Below are 20,102 nucleotides of genomic sequence, written 5' to 3' on the forward strand. Positions count from 1 at the left end.
GTAAAAACAATGTGAGCTACTTCCTCCACAGAGAGGATCATTTTATGGTACGAACACAATGTGAGCTGATGCTTCATGATTAAATGATGATGTAATCTTAGTGTTTCTTTCAGTTCACATCAGCAGAGAAGAAAGTCTCCTGAACCCAGTTGTGTGTCCATGAAGAGTGATTGGTCTAAAGGTCATCCTTTAAACTTCAAAGATGGACGTCCTTCTTATGACCCAAAGTAAGTTCTCAAACAGATAAAAACGATGAATTGTTCAAGTACTCGATAATGAATTACAGAAATGTTCCTGCATTCTTTTGAAGTTTTTTAATGACGATCAATCACAACAGAACTCATTATCTTTTAACTGGTTTCATAAGACTTTGTGTCACATGCAGAGTTGTTTCTAGGACCCACAGCGTCAGGAGGGTGGTGCAGGAAGAGACAGGACTCAGACACAGAGTTACAAGTGTTCTTTAATAAATTCCAAAATAAGTGGCACAGGGACGAGGGACAAACACCAACAACATGCAAAGAATGACGCAACAGGGGACACAATTAACAAGGGGTTTAAATACACAGGGAGGTGCAGATGATTGGACACAGGTGGAAACAATCATGGACACTGCACACAATCCCCGGGGAAGACAGGTCAAGGCAGGAAGTGAAGTTAACCCAGGAAAACAAGACATGAAACTACAAAGTAAAACAGAACAAAAATCCAAACCGTGACACACAGTGTAAGAACTAAAAACAGATTAAACTAATAACTATCAAAAAACTAATAAACTGTCCGTCATCGACAGTCTTCAGCATCTGGTTTTCATCATGATCAATCATGACAGAAGCCAATATCTTTAACTGTTTGTTCATGTTCCTCCACAGAGACGACAAGGAGAGCTCAGAGGTTTCCACAGGTCAGTCTGCCCAGCAGCATCAAACACACCTGGACTCCATCTTCATGGTGTGTACATGAACAACTACTTTAACATCTCTCAGTTCACCATCATCTCCATGCTGCACTTTGTAGACCAGTGGATTGTCCGTCTGTCCAACATGGACCTGATGGTGGCGTCCATTGTTCTAGTTTGTGTCATTCATAGAATGTTCTGTTCCAGCTGCTGGAGGAGAACATCCTCACTTTTGTGAAGAACGAACTGAAGAAGATCCAGAAGGTTGTGAGTTCAGATTACCCAGAATGCTTAGAGAGTCAGAGGGAGGAGGAAGAGGTGCAAGATGGCGAGGATGAAGAGCAGAGGATGAGCAGAGAGGCATTAGTGAAGATCTCAGTGCACTTCCTGAGGAGAATGAAGCAGGAGGAGCTGGCTGAGCGTCTGCAGAGCAGTAAGAGGATTTCTCTAAAGACTTACCATGTTGATGAATGAGACCTTCACTAATGTCTCTAGAGATGGACAGAATATATTCATAGTCATTATCTGAGGAAAGGACATGTTGAAATCTATTGTTTGACTCACTGATCTTCTTTGTTGTCTTCATTCAGGACTTCTTGCTGCAGTTTGTCAGCGTGAACTCAAATCCAACCTGAAGAAGAAGTTCCAGTGTGTGTTTGAGGGCATCGCTAAAGCAGGAAACCCAACCCTTCTGAATGAGATCTACACAGAGCTCTACATCACAGAGGGAGGGACTGCAGAGGTCAATCAAGAACATGAGGTCAGACAGATTGAAGCAGCATCCAGGAAACCAGCCAGACCAGAAACAACCATCAGACTAAAAGACCTCTTCAAAGCCTCAGCTGGAGGAGAGGAACCAATCAGAACAGTGATGACTAAGGGAGTGGCTGGCATTGGGAAAACAGTCTTAACACAGAAGTTCACTCTGGACTGGGCTGAAGACAAAGACCACCAGGACATACAGTTCACATTTCCATTCACCTTCAGAGAGCTGAATGTGCTGAGAGAGAAGAAGTTCAGCTTGGTGGGACTTGTTCATCACTTCTTCAGTGAAACCAGAGCAGCAGGAATCTGCAGGTTTGAAGAGTTCCAGGTTGTGTTCATCTTTGACGGTCTGGATGAGTGTCGACTTCCTCTGGACTTCCACAACAATGAGATCCTGACTGATGTCACAGAGACCTCCTCAGTGGATGTGCTCCTCACAAACCTCATCAGGAGGAAGCTGCTTCCCTCTGCTCGCCTCTGGATAACCACACGACCTGCAGCAGCCAATCAGATCCCTCCTGAGTGTGTTGGCATGGTGACAGAGGTCAGAGGGTTCACTGATCTCCAGAAGGAGGAGTACTTCAGGAAGAGGTTCAGAGATGAGGAGCAGGCCAACAGGATCATCTCTCACATCAAGACCTCTCGAAGCCTTCACATCATGTGCCACATCCCAGTCTTCTGCTGGATCACTGGTACAGTTCTGGAGGAGGTGTTGAAGACCAGAGAGGGAGGAGAGCTGCCCAAGACCCTGACTGAGATGTACATCCACTTCCTGGTGGTTCAGTCCAAAGTGAAGAAGGTCAAGTACGATGGAGGAGCTGAGACGGATCCACACTGGAGTCCAGAGAGCAGGAAGATGATCAAGTGTCTGGGAAAACTGGCCTTTGATCAGCTGCAGAAAGGCCACCTGATCTTCTATGAATCCGACCTGACAGAGTGTGGCATCGATATCAGAGCAGCCTCAGTGTACTCAGGAGTGTTCACTCAGATCTTTAGAGAGGAGAGCGGACTGTACCAGGACAAGGTGTTCTGCTTCGTCCATCTGAGTGTTCAGGAGTTTCTGGCTGCTCTTCATGTCCATCTGACCTTCATCAGTTCTGGTGTCAATCTGCTATTAGGAAAAAAAAAAACCTCCTCGTTGGTCTTTAGAGAAAAACCCAAACGTCTCTACCAGAGTGCTGTGGACCAGGCCTTACAGAGTCCTAATGGACACCTGGACTTGTTCCTTCGCTTCCTCCTGGGTCTTTCCCTGGAGACCAACCAGACTCTCCTACGAGGTCTGCTGACACAGACAGGAAGTCACTCACAGACCAATCAGAGAACAGTGCAGTACATCAAGGAGAAGATCAGTGAGAATGTGTCTCCAGAGAAAAGCATCAATCTGTTCCACTGTCTGAATGAATTGGATGATGGTTCTCTAGTGGAGGAGATCCAACTGTCCCTTAGATCAGGACGTCTCTCCACAGATGAACTGTCTCCTGCTCAGTGGTCAGCTCTGGTCTTCATCTTACTGTCATCAGGAGAAGATCTAGAGGTGTTTGACCTGAAGAAATACTCTGCTTCAGAGGAGGCTCTTCTGAGGCTGCTGCCAGTGGTCAAAGCCTCCAACAAAGCTCTGTAAGTACTGAGAGTTTGATTCATACATCAGAACTTCAACATGATGCCATCTTTTCTACTCATTGTTCAGATTTTCTTCATGGTTGTCTCTTCAGACTGAGTGGTAGTAACCTCTCACAGAAAAGCTGTACAAACAGCCCAGTGACGTGCGGTCACTGGAGGCAGTGCCTCCCCTATGTCATCATGAAATGTAAAAAAAAGATTAAAAAAGAACATATATATATATATATTTTTAAATGACTATTTTCAAAGTTGTATCACATGTCCTGACACGCCATAGCCTGGGTTCTGTATTTCATGTATTTTAGTCTTGTTAATTTGACATAACGTCGCAGTGAATATGCGGTGAGGAGGCAGCTGGACTGTGCGCCTCCCTTCCTGCTTTTCACTGCTGGAGGCTGAGTCAGTACCTCCGTCTCCCTGAAGGGGGCGTGTTGAGCACACAACCTGCTTCTGCTGTTGTTGATCTTCACGTATTACAGACAGATGGCATAGTTAGCATGTGCTAGCTAAAACAGTCAAGTAGCAAACGTCAAGTGCACATCATCAATCCTTTAAGACTGAAAACTTTTTATATTTGCTTAAATATTTAACAATGTACGAAAGGCTGTACTTTATTGTAAATAATGTACTGTTCAAGGGTGTTGTTGGCAAACGTTATTGCTTTTAAATAACGTTTTATGTCACTTTGTCCGTGACATAAGTAAACAGCTGCCTTTCAGTACAACACAAGTTGTAGACACTAAACGTTGTGTCTCGCATTTCATCAGCCTGCAGAACGTTTCTATTCAACAGACCAACAATATTGTGAACTTCACATGTGGTAGCCTAGCACCAGAAGTTGGTTGATGATTAGCAAGGAGATTGACATTAGTTTGTACATTCCAGGTCTCCTTGCAAGATGTCTCATTCATTAACAGTATGGAATGCCGTTTTATTTAAAATTAAATAAATGAATAAATACTAGGGCTGTCAAATGATTAAAAATTTTAATCAAATTAATCAGAATTTTCAGTGGATTAATCATGATTAATCACCTGAATCCTAACCATTTTTTCTTTCTGAAATGCATAATAAAGATAAATAACAGGACACAGATACATAATTATCATTATTATTATCATAATTATTATTTTTTACATAAATACATGTTATTGATATTTGATTTTTTAATTCATTCCAGAAAATAATCAAATCAATGTTATTTGATAAGTTACAGACTGATTTCCCTGCATGGCTCTAGAAGGGTCTCGAGCCTCTGCAGTTTATCCCACTCTGCTGTGAGTTTGTGCTCCTGCGATGACCAGACATGACCAGACATGACCAGACATGTCAACCCTCCCGATGTTTCAAAGCCCCTCCCGAAAATCTCCCGGACCGACCTTTCTCCCGATTTCCACCCGAACAACAATATCGCTGCACCACCCGTCACTGGGCGCGCCGCTTCAGACCGAACAATAATAAAGGTTACACCTTGAAGTCGAGCGCGGCGATTAGAACGACTGGCGCTGCAAAGGAATCCGCTACCACCCCCATTTCAGTGTGAAATATCCCCATACCTGGGAGGATTTAGATCGCATTGGCTTCTCTTCCTCCGCATGTTTCAGAACAGTATTACGGGTCTCTCCGATGGTCTTTCCTCTATCTCAGCGCTGCTCTTTATTTATTTTTCTTAGCAAAGCTCTGCTGGGCGGAGCTTTTCTTCTTCTCTGTTCCGCTGCGCGAGAACCGGGGGGAGGGGGGGGGGGTGCGGGTCTCTGGCGCAAACGACTTGCTGAACCTGACGGCCTGACGTATGCCTGCAGGTGGCAGTAATGTGTTGTATAGGATGAAGTGCATTCCCTAGAAGAAGAGGTTCTTTCCGGACCTGAATAATTTGTCACACTGCGCATGCGTGAAATGCGTCAAAAAAATTGACGTAATTAACAACAAACAGCTAATTAACGCCGTTAACGCGCTATTTTTGACAGCCCTAATATATACATAAATAAATGAAATATGCCTTTGAAATATATCGTGAAATAAATAAATGAGGCAATAAACGTAAATGTTAAATACTTTTAATTATTTCATGGTACTTTTATTTCATAAGTACACGTTTTTTTTATTTCATAATGGCACTGTATTTCATAATGGCACTTTATTTCATAATTACACTGTATTTCATAATGTTATTTTGATCACCGCACTGAAACAGGTGCATAATGGCTCAATTCAGTACACCCCGTGACTCTCAACCAATCAGAACACTTGATTTCATCGAACCGTATTATGAAAGAATACATGATATGGGATATGAAACATAACCCGTAGTCAATGTGCAAGCAGCCAGTTGAATGGTGAATTTATGCTACTTTGTTGATTTAGTAAATCTGACTTTGAAAGAGTCAGTGCCTCCACACACCAACCTCACCACACGTCACTGAAACAGCCGGAAAAATAGTAAGAAAAAGAATGTCTGATTGACGGTTCACTACCTTGGTTTTCTCTTTATCGGCCCTCTCTACTTCCACTTAATTCTGTCATTTCTTGATACAAACCTCAGCCCCGTCTTCCCTCTCCTCCAGCTGAGAGCAATGACACCTCATCATCAGTTAGTGGGCATAATGTTTCCACCCAGGACAACATAGAGCAAAATAATGTATATACACTGAACAAATTGATTTTGCTCCTACTGATTGTTTTACTTCAAGCTCATCATCAAAGAGCATTTCATCTTAAAATGAATATTATATTCCTTCTTGTTGGTTATTTTTTCAGACTGAGTGGCTGTAACCTCTCACAGAGAAGCTGTGAAGCTCTGTCCTCAGTCCTCAGCTCCCAGTCCTCTAGTCTGAGAGATCTGGACCTGAGTAACAACGACCTGCAGGATTCAGGAGTGAAGCTTCTGTCTGTTGGACTGAAGAGTCCACACTGTGACCTGGAGACTCTCAGGTCAAGATTCAATCAATGTTTTTATTTACATCAATGGTGCATATACGATTCTTTCTGCTTGAACAATTTAAATCAAATATATATTTCAAATATTTACATTAACATGTAACAAAAGTTTACTTATAACATCATTTTACAACTAGACATTTTGGAGCTCACTTATAGTTATCAGAAATGTTATTAAATTGTTGATGTACATTAGTGGGTGTTTGGTCGAGACTGAAAAACAAGTCAGTAACAATGATCATGTGACACCTCAGTAGCCGACAGTATCTCAGTACTGCAGTGACCTTCCACCCCTCACAGCTCCCTCACATCATGTGACATGTGTGTTGTTGTGTGTCTGCAGCCTGTCAGCCTGTCTGATCACAGAGGAAGGCTTTGCTTCTGTGGCCTCAGCTCTGAGCTCCAACCCCTCCCACCTGAGAGAGCTGGACCTGAGCTACAACCATCCAGGAGAATCAGGAGTGAAGCTGCTTTCTGCTGGACTAGAGGATCCACACTGGAGACTGGAGACTCTCAGGTATGAAGAGGCTGCAGCCACAGACCATCAGTCTGGTAGAGGAGGGAGAGCTGGACACCTTTTCTCTGTCCCACTGTCAGCCTGGTTAATGTGACCCTGAGACACCAAGCTGACCTCAAACTACCAGAGACTCATCAAACTGTTTGTGTCCCACATCAGAACATCAATACAGACAGAAGTAGTGAGGAACAGTAGCCAGGATGAACCTAAACAGGGAGGAAGGTGATGAAAGGCTTGTTTCTATGGAGTCGTGTCTTGTTTCCACGTTATAAGAGAGGACAGTGGTGAATCCTGACACATTGATTTCATCATGGAGGGTTGATGTGAGTCAACGTCGTCATGGTGCAGGTTTGTGGGCTCTAATCAAACAACACTTTGATGTTTAGATGATTGTGGTGTACTATTTAATATGTGCATTAAAGTTTTCCCTGAAGACCTGGCGTTGTTAGTTTGTGGGTATTCTGCGCATGTCGGAAGTAAGGAAAAACGAGCAATTTTCCCTCATGCCGAGCCTCGTGTCTCGTGTCCTGACATCTCCTATTAAACAGTTAAACGTGTGCCTCATCTAGTTATTTAGTACACCACAATAATCGTCATCTGCCTCCACTGTGTGTTGTCCTTTAGTCCAGACGTTATTATTAAAATACCAACCTTCAAGGAAACAATCTGTTCAAAGTGTCTTGATGGATCCTCACAGCAGTTGTTTGGTGTTTTAAAGGAGTTTATGTGGATTTAGTGCTTTGCACTGAGAGACAGTTCCATGGAAGATACGAGTGGTCAGTGGTGGCTGGAAGAAGAAGAAGCAGTCAACCAATCACTGATGAAGTTAATGATTGACATTATAATTTCAGCGTCCTAAAATACATTGAGATTTTGGCCCTTCGTCTAAGGTCTCGAGTCTCAAGTCTCACCCATTTAGCAACATGACAACGGCGAGCAGTGTCCCTCCAACAAGACCAGACCCGACCTCGGTACATTTCCTGTTTGGTTCAGTCTCAGTGTTTCCATCAGAAGCTGCTTTCATCCAACAAGCTGTGATGAAGACACAGTTCACTTCCTGCTGAGCAGCAACCAGCAGACCCACTGAGTCAGAAGAAGAGCATTTATCAGCTAGAGACACAGATAGCTTGTAATGATGACTTATTCTTTCAGATTTTTTATATTCTAGTTAGTATTAAATAATTAATCATGAACAAGTTTGTGATACTTTGGATTTCTCACAAGGACATTATCCATAAAATTCCACCACAATAGTAATAGACGATGAATAAGTGAACATAAGAAGCTGTGGTCATCGGCCAATCAGAAGAAGCTCCACTGCAGTAGAAGAAGAAGAGGTGGTCCATGTGGACATGAAGGACAAAGCAGTGTGTATGAGAGTGATGTGATGTCCATGTCTCATGCTGCTCCTCCTTTCAGGGTGGAGCCTGCTGGAGTCCGATGGTTGAGACCAGGTCTGATGAAGTGTAAGTGAGCTTTGTTGTAAAAGGTCCTTTATAATCCGCTTGTTTGTGTGAAAATGAAGTTGTAAATCTTCAATTATGAGCATCTTCTTTTAAATTAAAGACCAAACCGAATGTACAATCTTTATACCCTTGTATTTGAGTAAAGTGCATAATTCATATATATCCCAGATCAATATTTCATTTAACACTGTGTGTGTTCTTGAAGTTGTTTGAGTTGCTCAAAAGAGGAGGAATAACCTTTAAGGTTCCTTGTTGGCCCCCAACGTTTCCCCCACATTCACAACATTTCACTGTCACCTGATTCTCTTTGACACATTGAGGAGTTACTTCATACATTTCCTTTAGCCTTTATGTAACTAATTAATTACCCCTCAGAGTTAAACCCAAATTGCAGATCAGTCACTCATGCTTCATTCCAACAGCTTTCATTCATTTTGACTAAACAGATTAAACACTTCTTTGATAATTGTGTGTCGTTTGTAACCCTGTTTTTGGAGCTATGATCCCTAATTACATCGACACATATTCTGTGTGCTGGTGTTCGTTTGTAGTCTCACCTTAATAGTTTATCAATAATAAACCCATTTATGAACTTATTTTCTTTATTTGTTCATCCTAATGTTGATGATTAATGACTGCAGCTGTTTTGTGTCTTGTTCTCTCATCAGATTCCTGTGAACTCACAATCGACACAAACACAGTAAACAGAGAACTCAAACTGTCTCACAACAACAGGAAGGTGACATATGTGGAGGAGGTTCAGTCACATCCTGATCATCCAGACAGATTTGACTACTGGCCTCAGCTGCTGTGTAGAACTGGTCTGATTGGTCGCTGTTGCTGGGAGGTCGAGTGGAGAGGAGACGTTGAAGTATCAGTGAGTTACAGAGGAATCAAGAGGAAAGGAGACAGTTATGACTGTTGGTTTGGATACAATCATCAGTCCTGGAGTCTGAGATGCTCTGATGGAGGTTACTCTGTCTGTCACAATAAGACAAGAACACGCATCACCTCCTCCTCCTCCTCCTCCTCCTCCTCCTCCTCTGGTAGAGTAGCAGTGTATGTGGACTGTCCTGCTGGCTCTCTGTCCTTCTACAGAGTCTCCTCTGACTCACTGATCCACCTCCACACCTTCAGGACCACATTCACTGAACCTCTTTATCCTGGGTTCTTGCTCTGGTCTGGTTCCTCAGTGTCTCTGTGTCCTCTGTAGGACGGAGAGTCTCCTCCTGGTGGAGAACCTTCCTCTCTGCTCACCACATAGTTCAGTCTGTACATGATGTTGATGAAGGTGATGTTTTTTTCAAGAACCATTTGTAATGAGCAAATTTTCCAATCTCTCAAAATCTGTTCAGTGAAATCAAATATAATTTCACATAATCAGGTTTGTTCTAAAAAAGAACCTTTTAAAAGCTTCAGTTAACCTCTGAAGAAAAGATTTAATGACAGATATCAGCTACTATCAGGTTTTTATTAACTATATTATAATCACTTCATGTGTTACTTTGGGTTAACAGGAATATATTTGTATCTTTCTAATGTTAATAAATGAATTTTATTGGAAACTGTGTCATTAACGTATTTAAACACCAAGTATTTAATGAGCAGTGTTCTGCTCGTCGCCTCGTGTCATAAACTCTTCTTCCTTCAAAGTGAAGCATTCTGGGAAAGTAAATGTGTTTCTTCAACAATAAACATGTGACGTCAGACTGATGGAACGAGGCCTCAGTGGGATTCGATCCCACGGAATCAAAGTGATTTTTATTGTTCCAAACAAACAAACATCACATTGATAATAATAATTTAGGAGCAAATGTTTAATTTCCAAAGTGATGACCTTTAACCTCACAGCATCTATTTAAGAAAGTTCTCCCAAGCTACAAATCCAGCAGGAATCTGAAGGTGTCAGAGTGAATTCTTCATTGCAACATCAAATAAAATAGATTCAATCAATCGTTCAGTTTGTCTAAAATACTTGAGACATGAAATAAATATGAAGCAGCATCTCACAGTCAGAACGCTCCACATGAACTTCAGATGGTTGTTTAAATCAAACAGGTAAAGGTGGTTCTAGTTTACCTGTAATATTGGACTCACCTGAGTAGAAAGGTGACTTTAATCCTCCTTTTTAACAGCTTCATGTGCTTCTAATGATGCAAGAGAACACCAGCTGCTCCTCAGGATGGAGGAGTGATGTGTAACTGACATTAAACTGGTTTGGAAGGGGGGGCACACAATATTAAAGAAACAGATACAAAAAGAGTTTGTATTTAATTAATCCTCAACGAGTTTAAGTAGTTTTTTGTTTTAAGAAAACACTTTTACCAAAACCAAGCTTTTCATTTACAATCAATAATCTTTTTTTCTTCCATAACACCTTATTTCAGCCTTGTTTATTTTAGTACTTTGTGTGTTTATAGATTTCTCCTAAATTCACTAAAGTGATTCCGTTAGATAATGTCTCATTTGCACATTTAAACATGAAATTTCAGAACTTGATTTGAACTTTAAGTATAATATGATTCTCAGTGATTCCAGTAACACGTTATTGTAATCTGACCTCTGTTCCAGTAACGATTAATCTAACGCGTTAGTTCGTCCAAACCAGTAATCAGATTAAAGTTACTTGTCAAAGTCACTGTGCTTTACTATTTTGTCATTAATAGTAAAATATAAATTTGATTCCTTGCGTCTCTGGGAGTGAAGCCACGTAGATGCGACATTAAAGTCACGTTTTCAGCATGAAGGTCACGTGTCCAAACACAGACCCACCACGCAGCGACACAAACAACAAGGGAGGAGGATTTTTTCCGGGGTGGTACGCTGGAAGGGAGGCGTGGACCGGGAGGTGGCAGAGGGAAGTGACGTAGCAGGAAGCGAGTCAGGCGAGATGGAAGTAGGTGGCGGGAAAGATAGAGAGTGGGAGACCGTGCGGAAAAAGAAACGTCCAAAGATCCAAAGTGACCAATCGGATGACAGTGAATATGCTGATAGAGGAGAAGCAACAGAGAGGAGGAGGGGTGAATACAAGGTCATCGTTAAACTGACGCAAGAAGGGGCTTCTTTTGGTGAGTGGAGTCCAATCCGGCTCACTAAATCTATACATAAGGAAAATGAAGAGATAAAGAGTGCTAAAGTGCTGAGAAATGGATCATTGCTGATAATGTGCAGGGATGGAGGACAACAAGGGACAGCAATTAGGATGAATACGATAAACAGCAAGAAAGTGCAATGTTCCATGGCTGGTGACAAAAAACTAGTCAGGGGGGGTCATCTCAGGAGTCCCAGTCAATGTATCCGAGGACGATGTTAAAACAAACGTAACTAATGCAAAAATAATTGAGGTCAAACGGATTAAATCGAACAGAAATGGGATTAAAAGTGACAGCCTTTCAGTCTTGATCACTTTTGGGGAGGGGAAACTACTGGAAACAATCTATATTGGATACTTGTGTTATGAGGTCAGGCCGTACATCCCCCCTCCACTCAGATGTTACAAGTGTCAGAGATTGTGACATGTGGCGGCTGTGTGTAAAGGAAACCAAAGGTGTGGAAGATGCGGAGGAGACCAGGAGTACAGCAAATGTGCCAAAGGAGCAAAGCTGAAATGTTGCACAGCTCAGCGTGCGGTGGATGTGAGGTGAACAAAAGAGCAGCACAGGTACAGCGAGTCAAAAAGTGTCAGGGATCAGTTATGCAGAGGCAGCAAAGAAGGTTTCAGGGGACACACAGGTAACAAGGGAAAATAAAACAAAGGCCGGGAGAAATGTGAAGGATGCGACAAACTGAAGGAGGAAACGCCGCTAGTTAAAAAGAGTGACTTTGTGCTCTTTGTGGCGCAAGTTATTAATTGTTCGGCACAGACAAAAAGCCAAAACGAAAGGATAAAAATAATTATCAGATCTGCTGAAAAGTACTTGGAAGTGGAAGGACTAAAGTGGGAAACAGAGACACACTAGATGAAGAAACACAACCATCTCAGACATGGGCTGGATCTTCCTAATGGTGCTCATGATATTACAATGGAAGGCGAAAAGCTTAACAGCAAATGGACAGGAGTTTAAAAAAGACATAGATAATTTAATTGAGAAACCTAATGTAATATGTATTTAAGAGACATGGTTAAAACCACAATGGGATTTTGGGATTAAAGGGCACTCTGTTGTTAGAAGAGATCGGGAATCTGGCAAAGGTGGAGGAGCAGCAACATTCATACAGAATGAGGTGAGTTATGGGATAAAGCAGGTAAACACGGAGCATGAATCAACTGTGGTTAAGGTGTGGACTGAAAGAGGCGATATAGATAGAATTAACTTTTATAATCCATGTGGGAAGATAAGCAAAGGCATATTAGAGGAGGTAAGGGGAGCAGTACAAATCAATGTAATATGGTGTGGGGATTTCAACTCACATAATACATCATGGGGAAGCAAGAGCACAGATACAAATGGTGCTGAGGTGGAAGAATTTTTAGATGATCACGGTTTGGTGTGTCTCAATAATGGGGAAGGAGCACAATATAATAGTATACAAAATACAGAGGCAGCACTTGACCTAACACTGGTAAACAGTACTTTAGCAGGTGTAAGCACATGGAGAGGGCTAGAACATACGACAATGGGCAGCGACCACTACCCCGTAGTGACTAAAGTTGGGGAAACAATGCATTATGAGAAGAGAGAGGAAATTCCTAAATGGAAGTTAGAACGAGCTAATTGGGATAGTTACAAAGAAATAAGTGCAACAAGATGTGGGGGAATTAAAGAAGGTTATCAAATGGATATAGATATATTTAATGGTGAATTAGTTCATGAAATAATTCGGTCTGCTGAGGAGACAATCCCTAAAAGTGCAGGAACCAAACGTACCAAGAATGTTCCCTGGTGGAATAATGACTGTAGGAAAGCTATGAAAATCAGAAATAAGGCATTCAGGAAAATGAAACAACTTGATTCCCAGGAGGCGTTGATCCATTATAAGAGGGCACAGGCAATAGTAAGGAAAACAATAAGAACCCAAAAACGCACATTCTGGAGGCAATATTGTAGCAGCATTGGAAGAGAGGTCCAGCTGTCAGACGTGTGGGGCATGATCAGGAGAATGGGGGGGGGTCAGAAGGAATTATAAGTTACCAGTGATGAACAGTGGGGACAAAATGGCGGTCAGCAGTAAAGAAAAGGCTGAACTTCTAGCACACACGTTCAGGAAGGTGCACAGCTCTGACAACCTAACCGATGAGGCCAGACACTGGAGGGATGAGGCATGTTTGGAGAATTCCAAAATACTAGAGAAGAAAGAGGAATCAGAAGACCCGATAGACCTGCCATTTAGGATGTTTGAACTGAGAAGAGCAATTAGCATATGATATGCTGTGGAAAGAAGGGTTACTAATTAAGTTGAATTCAATGGGAATAGGTGGCAGGGTATTTAACTGGGTGAAGGACTTTTTACATGATAGGAAAATACAGGTAAGAGTAGATACAGAATATTCAAATATATATAATGTGGATAATGGTTTGCCGCAAGGTAGTGTATGTAGTCCGGTATTATTTAATATAATGATAAATGATATATTCTCTCAGGTTGAGGAGAACATAGGAAGGTCTATGTACACACAGGACTCAATCATTCACTACATAAAATAGGCAAGAACCCCACTGGGAAATGCTCACAATGTGACCAACCAGAAACTGTGGAACATGTACTGTTACAATGCAGGAGTTACAGTACACAGAGGGAACATCTTTGTCAGTCACTTAAGAAGGTAAAACACCAGGACTGGTCACTGTCAGGTCTACTGGGGAATCAAGCAGATAAAACGTATGGTTTCATTATTCCGTTTTTAAGAGAAACTAATTTAATTAAACGGATCTAGGGTTTTTATTTTTTTTATTTTATTTTATTTTATCTCATCTCTCAGTGTTCTGCATAATCTCCTGCTCCACACTCCAGTCCAGTTGGTGGCGGTAATGCACCGACTAATGGTTTTGCGAACCGCCAATAAACACCAAAAGAAGAAGAACAACAACAACAACAACAAGGGAGGAGAGAGAGAGAGAGAGAGAGCTGCACATTTTCGAGAGAGGACATTTCTACATTGAAACTACACGTCAGGCTACAAATTTACTTTATTCCTTTTCCAGTCAAAGACACAAGTTGAGACCTCACAATACACAAAGCAGGAAGTAGGAAGGTTGTTTATTTAAATACATTAAATAGTAATACAAAATAAAAGTGTAAATATGCTTTTAAAAGTAACTCAATGGCAATAAAATCCATGTAAAAACAAGCATGTTGAGGATGCTCCGTGTCCAGACTGACCTCAAACTGATTCATGTTCTCGTAAAAAATGTTTGTTTAAATAATGGGCGAATTTAGCTATGAAACCGAAAATGTGAGACTCCTGAAAGGATGTAGTTAGCAGACGCAGAGCTTTTGACTCTAGTCTAGAAAAATGGGTCGACACACGCAAGAGGGGGTGAAAAGGCACAAAAGGGGCTCTTGTGTCGTTGCGTTTCTCTGGAAACACAGAAGCATAAACTGGGCTTTAGGCTGCACGAACCTCTGAGGGACAAACACGCTGCTTAGTACTAAAAGAGAAAGAAACACAGCTTTAATTATCACCTTTAGGCTTTAGTATCATAGTTTGTATGATGCCGCTGATAAAATACTCAACAATACATTTATCTTGATAAATTTCTTCTTTTCCCTCGTAGCTCCGAATCCTTTTAGAATTTATGACGAGTCGCAGATGGAAATCCGCTAATCATTGCAGCTCTAGTGTGGAGAATTTCTGAGTTAAAAATAAAATGGAATCTAAAAATAAACAATGTCCAAAAAGTAAAAATAATAATTCTGTAAAACAATGACAATGTGCCTTTGCTTGTTTGAAGAGGTGCTTCTGTACAACTAGAAACGAGAAACCCTTGTTGACCTCACACCTAACGCGCCTTGGTCATACATTGTGGCGTCTGCAGAGAGGGAAGGAGTGAGGAAAGGAGAGAGAGGGAAGGAGAGAGGGAAGGAGAGAAGGAAGTAGTGAGGAAAGGAGAGAGAGGGAAGGAGAGAGGGAAGGAGAGCGGGAAGGAGGAAACGCTGCAGGAGTTTTAAGGCTCTGCAACGCGGAACTGGGTTGGTTTGTTTTTTTTGTGGGGGGGGACCAATCCGGAGCTGCAGGAGAGGTGTGGCCCCCGCAGGAAACACGCATGGCGCCCTGTGCAAACCGAGCTGTGGTGAAATGGTGAACGTTGCCCACGGAGGGATGTGACCGGGAGAATGGACTCCAACCGCCGGTTGCGCAACACGTGTTTATTTGTATTTCTGTGTAGATCACACACAAAAAAACTGATTTCTCACTTATATCCTCTTTTTAATCCTCTCCTTTATCATTTTTTTTGTGTATACTTTTTCTATTTACCCATTTAAGTTGTTGAAAAGTCAATGAAACAGAAGTGTTGTAAGCATAAATAAAGATGTCTTTGCACAATCTACCAAATTGTGTACTTTTCTTTACTTACAAACATCATCTGGGGCTGTTTTTCTTGCTGCAGACCACAATGACGTGTTGCTGTCTAACGTTTGACGGCCAGGCTTCATTGGGTCAAAAGGTCAAGTCAAATGTAGGAAGGACCAGTATCTGAAAAAATTGTCCCATCTCTAGAAGGCCTTCACTAAAGGAGAAGTCTAATGGAGCGCCTTGGATGTCCACATATTTATATGCATTAATAAAAACGTTTTCCTTCACTGTATGTCGTCTTCTTACTCTCCAGATGAACTTTACAAAAACAAACGAATCTCAATAAAACTTCCTCAAGAAGGGAATCTACTACAGTACATGTTCTTTCCACCACCTCTTTATACGAAACCACAAAACGGTGAAAAATATTTCACTTTTTATAAGAGTAAAAAATGTTGAAGATCTTCTAAAACAAACCACCACAAGATGAACCACATCATGGAGGCTTCTCTCCTGCAGCTCTCCCTGCAAAATTGTCTTCATTGAAAGGCAGAAAATGTCCTGAATAAAATGTTACAGAGAGATTTAATATTAAAGAAATGTAATCTAGATGTATTTGTAAGATGTTTCATAAACATTGTTGTTGTAATCGGGCAGGGTCAAAGGTGACCAGCAGGTGTCACCATCTCACCACAAGGGGGATGTCTGTGCATCTACATGCGCTTCCGTGTTAAAGTGTGACGGGAGGCTTCCGTCACTTAGACGCCACCATCATTTAAACTGTTTACTTTTACATGTACTTAAGGTGTTCGCTGCATATTCTCGCCTAGCCGCCATCTTAACTACGTCACACAGTGACGCAGCTCTTCTCTTCCTCTTCACCAGAAGTTAATTACTTTACAGATTACTTGATTTTAAAAGTAACTAAGTTATATTACAAGTTACTTTATTAGTGACATTCAGCAGCTGCCAACAACATCAAAATGACAACTGGTTACTCCAACACTCACTTTATCAAGTCGAGTCGGGGTGCGGCCGACAGGTCGTTGACCCCGTGGCACATTTTTCATCCATTGTTGTTTGTGTCGCTGCGTGGTGGGTCTGTGTTTGGACATGTGACGTGAGCCTCAGGCTGAAAACGTGCCTTTATTGTCACACAGGCTACGTAGCTTCACTCCCAGAGACGCAAGAAATCATATATGTATTTTACTATTAATGACAAAATAGTAACGCACAGTGACTTGGACAATTAACTTTAATCTGATTACTGGTTTGGACGAACTAACGTACTAGATTACTCGTTACTGAAACAGGTGGTCAGTAACTTACTAAGTAACGTGTTACTGGCATCACTGGCCAGAGGGTTCCAGCTGCCTTGTGATGAGGAAGTAGTATGAAGCCCCAGATGAATACTGCATGTAACTACGTGTACTTGAGGAAGCTGCAGTTTGTCCTGAAGGTAAATAGTTTAACACGCAGCTTGAGACTGATACGTTGGTAAGTTGTTCCTCCCCAACAGGTTCAACCAGATCATCAAAGTAGAGTGTAGAATTAAAACACTCTCAGGTCAGACTCTGTTGTCTGAGTCAATGTTTTTATTCAATATAAACTCTTCACAACATTTGTTACAAAGGTTTCTGATTCATCACGTGTTCCCTACTAGTCCACATGAAGAAGAAGACCAGGTGACAAAGAGGAGCACAGGTCCTCTAAAATATCTGGTCCAACAACAGCATCAAGTCCGTTGTCATAGCAACTCTTTACAAGGTGAAATGATTATTCCACAGATGCTGGTTTTTATCCTGAAAGACTCTTGTCTTGCAGTGAGGAGGATTCTGTTCACGATGACCTTTGACCCTGTGAACACAGCACATACCAAGACTCAGGTAACCAGTCAGACTGCATACTTTGATGGTGACGTGAGGACACACCCTCTGTGATGAAGGACAACAAGCTACAACAAGCTGCGTCACTTCACTCCGTCTGATGGAAGCTGAAGTGAAGCACGGAGCTCCTTTTCTACAGACCTGCTGAGGACAGAAGAGAGCTGCACACTGAGGAAGATCATGTCTACAAGATCAGTGAGTGGAGCTGTGATTGGTGGAATGACATCATTGATGGTGGTGAACGTGTGATTAAAGGTGGTAAACAAGATGGCTACTGTGTGAGCAGGCAGAGAGAAGCTGCTGTTAGTCTGAATGATGACACTGTGATGAAGAAGAGGAGCTCAGTCTGATCTGGGGTCTGTGAGGACTGTTACTGATGAGGAGGGGAAGGTTGTAGACGGAGGGGCACTAGGACCCAGCAGGGACCAGAGAGCTCACCTGGGCCTTTGTTCCTGCACTGAAACACACCTGAGAGACGCACTGTTTGCTCTCACCTGCTGATTCAGTCCTTTAAGTCCATCTCACTTTCTTTGAAGGACCCCAACAGCCGTGAATAATCTCGGTCAGGGTTTCCTGAGGTTTGCAGCTTTGGGTGCGTACTTAGAAATGAAAACGTTTGTCCGTGTTGAAAAAACTGCATTGATATCACGTCATAGTCAGCAGAGGTCTTGTAATGATACCTGTTCACCACATGTCAGGGTGACCATGGTGAAGGATTAGAGAGGGTGTCTCAGGAACCGCAAGGTTGGAGGTTCAAGCCCTGGCTCCATGTCCCGTCTCGAGGCCTCCCTGAGTAAGACACCCAACCCTTAACTGCTCCCAGGGCGCCTTCATGGCAGCACAGTGGGATGGTTAAATGCAGAGAATCATTTCCTCATGGCCATCATTAAAGGAAACTTCCTCAGCAGACAGAAGAGGCCTGTGCTCAGAATCTTTAGATGGCGTTCTGGTGACTTGTGGGCCCAGAACATGAAGGCCGGCCCTTGGATGTGCACAAAGCCCCACGTTTCTTTGTGTTATCTGAAGATGAAGAGCGCTTTGGTCTGTGTTGCTATGGTGATTCAGCCAAACCTGCTTCGGGAAACCAAAAAGCCTGAAATACGTCATCTCATCCTGAAAATGATCCGACTAACTCAGTTAGCCACGTACGAGAAGGCGTCGCTGACGTGGGGACGTCTGCACTCCGGTGGCAGACCGTTTACTCTGCGTCTCCTTAAACTGTCTCTGCTCTGCTTACTGAAGCAAAACAATACGCGGACAATAAATATCAGAGTGTAGTCAACTACTGCTGCTAACACATCCCGTCAGACCAGGATTATTTATTTATATCCGTTAATGAACTTTTCTCCTCTTGTTACCCTGGTAACCGCTGTCATTACAGACGGTTGCGTCGATTCTTACTGTGAAAATATACGTACTTCCGGTTCTTTCTCATCACTCAATCGTTAGTAGTTTCCTGGGCGCCATTTTTTTTCCCTTGCATTTTTTTCTTTGCATTGTTTTTTTACTCAGTAACAGATAAACAGATTTAAAATGTAGGGAAGTACAATACTTCAAACAAAAAATTCTTAAGTAAAAGTAAAATTACAGATTTAAAAAATATATACTTTAAAAAGTAGAAGTACACAAAAAAACTAATCAATTACAGTAACGCGAGTAAATGTAATTGGTTAATTGAGGTGAATGAGCTCTGTGAGTTTGATGAAGAGAAATAATGTGTGAGCTCTCCCAGCAGGTTGTTTTGAGGGTGTGAAGGCGTGGACTCTGCTATGAATCAGAGTTGCCTAGCAACTTGACTTCATCCTGAAACTGGTCCTGGATCTGGACCTGAACCAAGCTGTGTGTCCATGGAGCGGTACGAGTCTATGGAGGATGTTATAAACTGCAAAGATGGACGCCGCTCTGTTGATGCAAGGTGAGGGTCTCAGGCTGATGATGAGGTGTTTCTATCAGACTCCACGTTCCAACGTCTTTGATTCACTGACTCTGGTTCTACATGTGTTACCAGGATACATCAGAGAACTGGACCTGAATATGGACCTGATCCTGAACCTGGTCCTGGATCTGGACCTGAACCCAGCTGTGTGTCCTTGAAGAGTAACTGGTCTATGGAGAAACCTATGAACCTCAAAGATGGTCGTCCCTCTGTTGATGCAAGGTGAGGGTCTCAGGCTGATGATGAGATGTTTCTATCAGACTCTCTGGTGCAGGTTCTGGGTTTCTTGCTCCAGGGCCCTTCAGCAGTGTCCAGTAAGGCAGGGAGAGCTTCATGGAGGGCTTGGTGAGACCTGTTGGGACTAAACCACACTGAAGAAAACAGTGATCTGAAAGACTGAGCTGTTGATTCTCAGTGGGACCAGCAGGACCAGTAGACCTAGACCACTACAGGGAGTCATGTGGTCCACATCCAGACATCCCGTCATGGACCTTTACTTTGTTTTTGTCTCTGTGAGGATGGACACCATGTGAGCTGATGCTGCATGACAGTTATTCTGTTGTTTTCTCAATGTGTTTAGATTTATTTTATTAAAATGCATCACTTATAACTATTGCTGTT

General features: G+C 42.3%; 2 protein-coding genes across 5 annotated transcripts in view; both read left to right on the forward strand.

The window, feature by feature from the left end:
- Window positions 1-20,102, forward strand: part of LOC119224816 (NACHT, LRR and PYD domains-containing protein 12-like) — a 108,448-nt gene that overhangs the window by 28,738 nt on the left and 59,608 nt on the right. For 2 of the 4 annotated variants that reach the window (XM_062562533.1, XM_062562534.1), the window contains exon 1: window positions 17,587-17,740. Coding sequence is in view for 2 of the 4 variants with exons in the window: in XM_062562538.1 (XP_062418522.1) it covers window positions 19,393-19,460; window positions 19,554-19,703 (218 nt within the window). In the remaining 2 variants the exon portion in view is untranslated. Of the gene's footprint in view, window positions 1-6,040; window positions 6,215-17,574; window positions 17,741-19,277; window positions 19,461-19,553; window positions 19,704-20,102 lie in introns of those variants that run through there. The other 2 variants (XM_062562538.1, XM_062562531.1) reach the window with 2 other exon arrangements.
- Window positions 7,063-10,151, forward strand: LOC119224925 (stonustoxin subunit beta-like). Its single transcript, XM_062562576.1, has 2 exons — window positions 7,063-8,203; window positions 8,872-10,151. The coding sequence occupies exons 1-2, from the start codon at window positions 8,125-8,127 to the stop codon at window positions 9,414-9,416; spliced, it is 624 nt and encodes a 207-aa protein (XP_062418560.1). The 5' UTR covers window positions 7,063-8,124; the 3' UTR covers window positions 9,417-10,151.

The sequence above is a fragment of the Pungitius pungitius genome, chromosome 5 (assembly GCF_949316345.1).
Source record: "Pungitius pungitius chromosome 5, fPunPun2.1, whole genome shotgun sequence".
NCBI classification, from domain to species: Eukaryota; Metazoa; Chordata; class Actinopteri; order Perciformes; family Gasterosteidae; genus Pungitius; species Pungitius pungitius.

Bases quoted from the DNA above. Each gene is read 5' to 3' on its own strand.
- LOC119224925 (XM_062562576.1), top strand. From the start codon at position 8,125: ATGTCCATGTCTCATGCTGCTCCTCCTTTCAGGGTGGAGCCTGCTGGA. The intron at 8,204-8,871 runs GTAAGTGAGCTT...TTCTCTCATCAG, and splicing joins GAGACCAGGTCTGATGAAGT to ATTCCTGTGAACTCACAATC.